The 10,208-nt window shown below is 50.4% G+C and overlaps 1 protein-coding gene across 2 annotated transcripts; it reads left to right on the top strand.

The window, feature by feature from the left end:
• The first annotated feature begins 376 nt into the window (after positions 1 to 376).
• On the top strand, positions 377 to 2,553 carry LIPT2 (lipoyl(octanoyl) transferase 2). Of its 2 annotated transcripts, none has more exons than XM_028115974.1 (2): positions 377 to 845; positions 1,606 to 2,553. In XM_028115974.1, exons 1-2 carry the CDS (start codon positions 398 to 400, stop codon positions 1,833 to 1,835), a joined length of 678 nt encoding a protein of 225 aa, XP_027971775.1. In that variant the 5' UTR covers positions 377 to 397; the 3' UTR covers positions 1,836 to 2,553. The 2 variants fall into 2 exon arrangements, with proteins under 2 accessions (XP_027971775.1, XP_087873700.1); XM_088017574.1 differs by lacking the exon at positions 1,606 to 2,553 and adding an exon at positions 1,161 to 1,559.
• Positions 2,554 to 10,208: the final 7,655 nt, after the last annotated feature.

Below are 10,208 nucleotides of genomic sequence, written 5' to 3'. Positions count from 1 at the left end.
GCACGTTCACCTCCTTTTCGCTCTCTTCCTCGGGTAATTCCACCAGGACACACATTACCTTATTTTATGTTCTTTTCCTAGCAGTTAGCCGTATGTGAAGTAACCTTATTTAATGCTTTAACACTTGGCTTATTGTCTGCAGTAAGACTGTAAGCTTCCCAGGACAGACTCTTTTCCCCATACACGGTGCACCACTGTATCAAACGCCTACTGGCTGTTGAAATGAATGAGTGGAAGAGACACACCTGATACTGGGTCTTGGGCTCACAATCTCTCTAGAGCCTACGACCAGCTCTTTGGAGCAGGGGCTGGGGACGTGCCTCCGAGTCCCCGCCCCTCCTGTCACGCCCACAGGCCAAGGCAGGGGGCGGACCTCGCAGACGTCCCGGCTGAAGCTATGCGGCTACCCGCGGTACGGCTGGTGCGGCTAAGCCGGATACCGTACACCGAGCTGCTGGCCCTGCAGGAGCGCTGGCTGCGGCGGCTACAGGCCGAGCCAGGCACTGAGGCGGGCGCGCTCCTGCTCTGCGAGCCCGCGGGGCCCGTGTACACATCCGGGCTGCGCGGCGGCCTGACGCCGGAGGAGACGGCGCGACTGCGGGCCTTGGGCGCCGAGGTACGCACCACAGGCCGCGGTGGCCTGGCCACCTTCCACGGCCCAGGCCAGCTGCTCTGCCACCCGGTCCTAGACTTGCGACGCCTGGGTCTGCGCCTGCGCACGCACGTAGCGGCGCTGGAGGCGTGCGCCGTGCGCCTGTGCGAGTTCCAGGGCTTGTCCGGTGCTCGCGCGCGGCCCCCGCCCTACACTGGCGTCTGGCTTGGGGAGCGCAAGGTCTGCGCGATAGGTTAGTGCGGAGGGCCGAGGCGGGTCCGGGGGGCGGGACTTGGCGGGGCTGGACCAATGGAGGTGAGAGCAAGCTCGGACTGGGCGGAAGTGTATCTGGCGCGGGCTTTGAATCAGAACGACCCGCTGCGTTTGAGGTGTTAAGCCTTCTCACTGATCTCTTATATCCACAGCCCTCAGGAGGGCCCTCAGTAGTCATCTCATCCAATATTCATATTTTTGAGAAATGAATTGCTAGGTTACTAACAATGAATCACAGTGTCTGGACAATGATGGAGCATAGTAATTTTCAAACTTTTTCTTTTTTTTTTTAAAGCAACAGAATCTCGGAGCGCCGGGGTGGCTCAGTCGGTTAAGCGGCTGCCTTCGGCTCAGGTCATGATGCCAGGGTCCTGGGATCGAGCCCCACATCAGGCTCCCTGCTCAGCGGAGAGCTTGCTTCTCCCCCTCCCTCTGCCTACTGCTCTGCCTACTTGTGCTATTTCTCTCTGTGTCAAATAAATAAATAAAATCTTTAAAAAAAATAACAGAATCTCTATTAAAGACATTTTCTGGAATCTCTGTAATAAGTGCAGGAGCTGTGGAGCCACACACCCCTCCCCAGCTATGTCCCCCTTCCCCGATCTATGCACAACCCCTTGGGTGCTCAGAAACAGCTGGAAAACCAGTGATGGAGTCCAGTTCCTTCATCACACTGAGGGAGATCATGAAGCCCGGGGAGGGAGGATATCTACTCTGAGACCCTTTTCCTTGTCTTGCAGGAGTCCGCTGTGGAAGGCACATCACGTCCCACGGCCTGGCTCTGAACTGTTCTACAGACCTTGTGTGGTTTGATCACATTGTCCCCTGCGGGTTGGTTGGGACAGGTGTCACCTCTCTGAGTGAGGAGCTCCAAAGGCACGTCACTGTGGATGAAGTAATACCACCTTTCCTTGAGGCCTTTAAAGAGACCTACAAGTGCACGTTGATCTCAGAGGACAGCTCCAACTGAAGAGTGTTCATGTTATCACAGCTGGGAGGTCCTGCTTGAAAAGCACCAAGACTGACTTGGGAGTCACTGAAACCCAGATTCTAGACTTGGCTCTGTCATTCAGTCACCATGAGACTATGAGCAAAGCATGACCTCTTAGCCATTGTTTCCATATGTTTGCTGGTTTATTTATATCTTCTCACCTACCTCAGAAACAGTAGATGTGAAAACATTATGAAAAGCAACACATGCTATGTAAATGTAACATTAGCACTACTATTCACACCCCATTTTCTCAGCTTAGAGAAACTCAGATATAGAGAATCCGTTCTCAAATATTTATTACCTCCTAAATAATGTATTTAATTGGGCAATTCTGGGCTCCAGTTCCTTTGATTTTGTGGGAATCATATCTCTAGATAGCCCAGGTGAGGATGATATGTGGGGAGCTTTATGCAATAAAAGGGAAAGGAATCTTTAAAGAATAAAATGAGATCTTGACTTCTTGCATTGGATTGCCAAGCCTGATAACTATTTTTAGTTAGGTAACCTGAGTTAGACCAGAGCCCAGGAAAAGACAAGAATAATTTCTCACACTGTACAAATGCCAAAGGTAGAAGTATGTTTTCCTTAAATGAGATCTCTAAATTTATAAGGCTGTGTATTAACTATTCATTGCTATGTAACAGATCACCCCAAAACTTAATGACTTAAAACAATAAACATTATCTCATACATATTCTGTGGGTCAAGAGTTTGGGAAAAGCCCAGCTGGGTGATTTTGGGTTGAGATCTCTCATGAGGTGTAGTCAAAATGTCCACTGGATCAGCTGTCATCTGAAGGTTTGGGCATAGAGGATCCATTTCCAAGATGGTTCACTCTGCTTCGTTGGTACTGGTTGTTGACGAGGCCTGCATTCCTCACCATGTGGGCCACTCCACAGAGCTACTTGTTCCCCTGGAGCAAGTGATGCCAGAAGGAGACAAGGTGGAAGCCACAAGGTATTATGACCCAGCCTTGGAAATTACACAGTCATTTCTATCATTTCCTAATAGATGAATCTGAGTCAATGTGGAAGAGACTGCACTGGGTGAGGGGAAGTGAAGATCGTTAGGGACTATCTTGGAGACTGGCTACCATAAGCAGTTAGGGTGGAAAGATCCTTGAATGAGAAGTCAGATGACCCAGGTTGCAGTACCAGCTCTTTGGGCAAGTCATTTACCTCTCTGGGCTTCAGTTTCCCCTATGTAAGCACTGTCCAATAGGAATAAAATGTGAGCCACACTGTAATTTTACTTTTCCAGTAGCCACATTAAAAAAGGAAAAATAGGGCACCTGGGTGGCTCAGTTGGTTAAGCGACTGCCTTCCGCTCAGGTCATGATCCTGGAGTCCCAGGATCGAGTCCCGCATCGGGCTCCCTGCTCAGCGAGGAGTCTGCTTCTCCCTCTGACCCTACCCCCCTCTCGTACTCTCTCATTCTCGCTCTCTCAAATAAATAAATAAATCTTTAAAAAAAAAAAGGAAAAATAAACAGGTGGCATTAATAACACTTTAACCTAATATAAAAATGTTTTACATTCCTTTTCTCCATGCTATATCCAGAAATTCAGTGTGTATTTTCCACTTGTGGCACATCTCATTTTGGAGTTGTCACTCTTCAGAAATTCAGTAGCCACATGTGGCTACCATATTGCAAAGTACAGCCTTAGGTAATATTGTATCCAAAGTCCTTTTTGAGCTTCCGGGGTCCTGTGGCCCTGCTGGCTTCTAGAAGAAAGGTGAGTCTTCCTACCTCTAAGGTTTGATGTTTAACTCTGCACACAGTTTTTATCAGTTATTCAAGCTGAAATGGACTTTGGAGGTATATTCCTGCCTGCACATTGTACAGAGATGAAACCAAGACTTTAGAAGAAACTTGCTCAAGGCACACAGTAAATTAATCACAAAGCCATGCCTGGGTGCCAGATATAAGCCCCGTTCTCATGCTCTTTTCCTGCTGTGCACACTGACTTAGAGCTCAGGACAGTATGCTTTACAAGGCATGGACACTTGGTCAATATTAGTTGATTGGTGGTTTGTGCACCCATTATTTACCCATATCTCTTCTAGGCCTCCCCCCATGGAGTGAGCCAACAGTGCTGTTGTAGGAATATGGGGGGTGGATAGTAGTTGATAATTACTTTGCAGTATTATTGCCAAGAAGGGAAATAATTATTCCAGGAAAAGTAGAGTTAGATTCTCATGGTTGGAAGGCTGTGCACAGTGTTGCTCCCCATCCAGTACTTGGTTACCCTCTCTAGCAACCATAATAAAGTGACCATACAGCCTGGTCTTGAATACCTCCAGAGACTGGGAAAGAAACATTTACTCAACACTTATTTTTAGTACCAGGTACTGTGTTAGCCCTCTTAAGTACATTCTCTCAATCAGCAGCCTGTCCCATGTTTCTGGATCATTGGGAATCATTTTGCACTGGGAATCAATGACTGAGTTACCTGACCTTCCTGAGCCTCCGTTTCATTAGGTTCAAGGCTTGGCACAGAATAAACAGCAGAAGATATATGGTAGTTTTTAGTGTTGTTCACCAGCTATTTCAGGCAGGACTGTACTGTGTGGCTCCCTTGTCGTTAGTCGGGGCCAAGCAACTTGTTCTGATCAATGAGTTATGAATGGAGGTGACATGCCACAATGGAGCACTGAATTGCTGGTGTCAGAGCCCTTATGGTTTCTCTTTCCTTCTGGAAGAGTGACCAACATTCAAGATGGGTGGCTGCTTTCTGAGGGACTGCATGAGCAGAGGCCCCCCGCTGCTGCTGGACATGCGGTGGAGTTAAGCCACTGAAATGTGGGCGTTGTTCATTACCACCGCATAACCGAGCCTCTTCTAACTGATGCAATATGTTTATATTAATAGGACTCTTATATTTGCAAATGTAGAAACCTCACTCTAACTTATGCAAAAAAACAAATTAAAGAGTGACAGTGGGGGCATTATTGGAAAAGGTCCTGGGGGGTCTTATAAAATTCAAGGTTAGACTGCAGCCAGGCTCAAGAGCAACACCAGAGCATGTAGCCCTTTAGGAACCCAGATAGTCTTTTCTCTCCTCCCTGGCAGGCTTCTTGGTGTGTCTGCTTCGCTTGCTTTAGTCCAGCTTTCTCTGTTTCCCGGGCTGCATGCCGGCTGCTGTTATCCATGATTATTGGAGTCGAGTCGAGGCAAATCCTTAGGTGTCTGGCTTGAGCAACCAGGTGGATGCTAGAGGTATTGCTGGGATGGGAAACACTGGGTGAAGACCAAGTTTGGAGAGAAAGAGAATGAGTGCAGTGTTAGGTAAATCAAGTTTGAAACACTTGTGGGAGATGCAAGTAGAGAGGGCCAAGGGGCAGTGGGTGTGTGGATCTAGAACATGGGTGTGATGAGTTATGGTTTAGGTCTGGAGACAGAAGAGGAGGGCAGAGACCTGATAAACGTGAGGTATGGGACGAGGAGGGGCAGGCCAAGGAAGGGGGAGGCAATAGGCAGAGAAATATTTGGGGGTGCAGAATGAGACAACAGGACAATGTCATCCACTCTTCCAGCAGCCTGGGATTGCCAGGCATCCTGGAAGAGCCAAGCCTCCAAGAACAGGTGGACTGTGGGTCGTTAGAGCCAGGAGGATGCAGAGCAGAAGGCCAGGGTTTGGCAGAGGCCAGGCCCATGGGATCAGGTCAGGCCACTGCTATGGGTTCCTGGCTCTTCTTCCTGCCTGGACAGAGCCCACCCCCAGTTTCCCACAGGAGTCCTTCCTCAAGGAAGGAAGCTAACTAAGCATATGAAGAAGGATATTTAACACCCTGGCTTTCCTACGTCCAGAAGGCCTCTTCTTGTTTATGCAGAATCTTCTCCCCATAAATAAACAGACTGTCCAGGGTCTGGTGAATAAGTGCTAAACGTAAGGATGTGACTGGTTTGGCATCTTGTTCTTCCTTGCCAGCTCTGGCAGCGTGACTAGCTCAAATGAAAAGAGAGTATCTCAGAACTCAAACTAAAAAGTCTGGGGCTTGACTTCAGGCACAGATTGATCCAGGAGGAGGTAGCAGGTAAGGGTGAGTTAGCCAGCTCCAGCAAGAAGGTGCTCCAGGCGGAGGGAATAGCACAGCAAAGGCCTGGAGGGGAGAGAGAGCATGTGGGTATTTGAGGAACTGCGGATTGTCCTCCTGCCTCTTTCTAGGGTGAACAGCCTGGGTTCACAGCCTCCTCACATATTCCTTCATTCTCCTGCTCCTCTCTCCTACTCCTTGCCCAGAGCAGGATAAAGAGGAATGGGGCAGGCCGTTGCCACCCATCAGACCGTTGCCCCTCCTGCTTGCCCCTCCAGATGCCCACCACCCTTCTCCACCCACCACAGGCCTCCTTGCTCTGGAGCTCCCATCTGGGTTGGGGCAAAGGGAGATAGTGCTAGAAGACCATAAAGAAGGGAAGGAGTAGAGGGAGAGAAGGGTACTTACTTCCTCAGCTCTTTCCCTGTGGGGTCAGCATGGGTTGAGTTGGGTTGGGCTGGGTTGGGTGCCATCTGCCATCTCTACCAAAAGCCACAGCTCCAGCCTGCTGGCCTCTGCAGTTTCTAGTAACCCCTTCCTCCCCTGCCCTTGGAGCCCTGCTATGGTGTCCCTCCTCACCATTGCTAGCACCATTCCTTGCTGGCTTCCTGAACCCTCCTCATACTCTCTTCAAATTACCCAGTTTCAGGGAGCCATCTGTTTCCTGCCAGAAACCTGCCTGAAACACAACCCTCACCTGCACCAGAGGTGAGTGGGGGGCATGCTGGGCCCTGTGAAGTGCTGGGTGCCTGTGAGGGGATAGTGTTATTCAGCTCAACTCGATTCCACCGTACTCACCTCTCTCCAGCCTGACCCACGAGGGCCCAGGGCTGTTCTCAGCACTTTACGCACTTTATGTAATCCTCACAGCAAATAACAAACCCACAAAGTTGAATTACTGGCTGTGTTTTAAGAAGAGGAAAGCGGCTCAGCTGAAGATTTGCCCAAGTTCATATAGTTAGAGGCAGGTCTGTGGTTTGAACTCAAGTCTGGGCTCCCAGAGGCTGTGCATTAAACCGCACCCCTATGACTCCCACTCTGCTCTCCTCACAGGTCAAGTGAAAGGACCAAATGGGACAGCTGGTGCTTTTCAGACTCTAAAGAGCCAACACACCTCGTTGGCCTGAGAACTGTGGTATGTCCCATCCCTACTAGAAGGCCGGAGCACTGGAAGTTCGGAGCTGACAGAGTCTGGTAAGTGCTGTCTTTAAGAGAAGTGCAAGGGGCCCTAGGAGGATATATCAGTCTGGGCCTGCAGGAAGCAGACGAACATCTCAGGACGGTAATTTGAGGAGGCTCGATTCACAGAGGTGGGCAGAGAGTAGGGAAGCCACAAGGGATCGATCACGAGGTACCCTGGAGCTGGAAACATTTGGGCATCATTAAGTCCTCAGGCCTGTAGGGGAGAGGGAAGGGGGTAATCACAGGAACACGGAAACAGGGAGTGCTCTGAGATGGGGCTGACAGTTGGAAGCTGGGAGCTTCGGTTGAGGGATGCAGCAAGAGAAACAACAGCAAAACTTTTTTGTTTTTTTTTTTAAGTTAAATATATCAGATGATGTTAGGTGTTACTGAAAAATAAGGCAGAAAAGGGAGTTACGGTGGGCAGCAGAAGGGAGGGATTAGAATTTGTAAATGGAATGGCCAGGGAAGACCTCAGCAAGAAGGTGGCACTTAAGTAAAGACTTGAAGGAGGTGTATCTCCAGCTGAGTCTTCCTCTGATTCCTTCAGTCAGTGCACCCCACTCCCCTGCCCAACCTGTCCTAAGGTCAGGGCCTTGTCTCCAACTTCTTGGTATTAGAGTTCCTTGAAGATCATTCTCAAACTATGGTCTTCCTAGGACAGGAATCCTGTTCCATCCTTTCTTTTCTCATCTAATAACAATAGGAGCTGCCATTTATGAAGCACATGCGTGATGCTGGGCTCAGCTCTGGGCCCCTTACACACATTGGTTCATCTAAGCCTTGTAGCAAAATCTGGAAGGCATAAAGAAAATGAGGCAGCTCAAGTCCACTTCCCAAGAACCCCTTAGCCAGCTGGGTTCCCTAACAGGGCTCCTGCTCCATCCTCACTCTAGAGAAAGGGAAGTGGAGGACAGCCCTTAAGTTTCTGAAGGACCAAAAAAGGGAACGGAAATTAGGCATATACTTTGTGTCTCTAGTGGGCACAAGGACCAAAGGGTAGAAGTAACTAGGAGGCAGTTTTTGTTAAAACATGAAAACGTCCGAACAATCAGAGCCTTGGCTGCCTTGGAAGCAACGAGCTCCTTGTCACTAAAGGTGTACAAGAGAAGCTGGACAATCTCATGTCAAAAATGGAATACGGAGGAGGTTTAGGTAAGGGATTTGACCAGATAACTCCAAAAGTCCTTCCAACTCAGGTTCTATCACTAAATGATTCTAGAACTCTAAGATGGTGTGATTCTAAGACTATGATTCTAAATCCCTATCTTCAGAGAACTCACAATCTAGTAGATGAGGTGGGCAAATAGTTACTTTTTTTTTAAGATTTTATTTATTTATTTGACAGAGAGAAACACATCAAGAGAGGGAACACAAGCAGTGGGAGAGGGAGAGGGAGAAGCAGGCTTCCCGCCGAGCACGGAGCCCAACGCGGGGCTCGATCCCAGGACCTGGAATCACGACCTAAGCAGAAGGCAGACGCTCAACGACTGAGCTACCCAGGCGCCCCGGGCAAATAGTTACTTTTGATAACTGTAATAAATAGTCCTATAGAGTAAATGGCAAGGCCCTGGGCAGAATGGGGGAAGGAGCCCTACCTGAGCCGGGGCTGGTGCCTCAGGGCTGATCTTAAGAACCATTGGCATCAGAATCATTTGGGAACCTCTTTTTTTTTTTTTTTTTTTTAATGCTAATTTCTGAGCTCCAGGATCAGAGCCTCTGGATCAGGACCCAAAGTCCGCTTTACCACAATGAGCTCTGAGGTGATTCCTAGGCAGACTGAAATTTGACACTTCATGCCCAGGGTCAGGATGACTTCCTTGAGAGGTGATTAATCAGACTGAGAAAAAGGAGTAGATGGGTCAAAATATGTAACCACAGAAACAACAGGGAAGTAATGTGTTTTGATAAAGAATTGCAATCTTGTACAGCATTCTCTCCACGAGGTGTCTTTTTAAAAGGACAGCACTTCTTAAATACAATCTGAGATTCCGTGATAAGGGTATGCGCCTCAGATGTCCTGGAACAGATCTTGGTTTGCAAGGGAGAAAGAACTGGTCTCGGTTTATTACTAAGTATGCCCAGGCGGGAAGCTGTTAAAGAGGGCTCTGATAAGGCCCAGACTGGGCCTCTGCATTCCTGTCTGGAAAAGACGGTTTGTGTGAGAAGCCGATGATTTCTCCAGGGACCATCGGCTTTACTATCTTGGATTCCACACTCTCATCTGACCCAACCCACCACCGTGCGAAGCTTGCATGCAGGAACTTGACCCATTGTACAGCGAGGACGCTACGGCCCGGTGAGGAGCAGTGACTTGCCCACCACCACACAGCCACTTAGCAAAGCCTGATTCCAGCAGCACCCAACGCTCAGCCTGGCATTTGGGAGATCAGCCTCAGGCTGGGCAAGCTGAAGCAAAGTGAGAGGCACTCGGTTTCCGGTCCAGGAAGCAGGCGCTGCAAGACGGAAGGGTCGGAGCCCACGCCGCGTGAGGCCAAGTAGCTGGGCGGAGGCGCCCGAAGCCAACTTGGGGAGAAGTGGGTGTGCTGGCGGTGGGCGGGGCCGGGGGAGGAGGCGCCCTGGTGAAGGTTAAAGGGAGCGGAGCGCTCGGGTCTGGGCTCAGAGCCGAGGGGGCGCGCCGGCTGTGTGCGGACCGGCAGCCGGAGCGCGGAGAGGAGCTGTGCGGGGGCACTGAGGAGCACAGGGTGCGGGGTCCCACCGAGAGCCGGGCGCCCCTCGGAGTCTTCCCGAGAGGCAGGTAAGGCGCACTCGCAGGGTCGGGAAGGCTGCGCTGCAGCCAGCGGTAGAAGTGATGGGTCTTCCCGCCTCCCTTGAGAACCCCGACCGGAGGTGGGGGGCGGCTCACATACGGAGCTGGACCTCCCCAGAACCGAGCTGCAGGGATCCCGGAGCCCCACGTGGGAGTGCGGAGCTGGACACCTGGCACTCCCAGCCTGAAAACCACGGGGGCTTGCAGCAGCACCCACGGGCGCCGGGACGGCGGCTCGAAAGCTCTTTCCAGGTCCACAAATACGCAAGGCGAACACCGGCGGGGCCGCAGCGAACGCATACGCAGAAATGGCCCTCGGAGAGCCCACGCGATCTTCTTGTTTGGCGGGAGCTGCTTGCT

Source organism: Eumetopias jubatus, unplaced genomic scaffold (assembly GCF_037043125.1).
Source record: "Eumetopias jubatus isolate StellerSeaLion01/CBP00866 unplaced genomic scaffold, mEumJub1_p1.0 scaffold_13, whole genome shotgun sequence".
Lineage (NCBI taxonomy): Eukaryota > Metazoa > Chordata > Mammalia > Carnivora > Otariidae > Eumetopias > Eumetopias jubatus.
The sequence above is the reverse complement of the archived record's forward strand: the minus strand, read 5'-3'. Positions and strand labels throughout refer to the sequence as shown.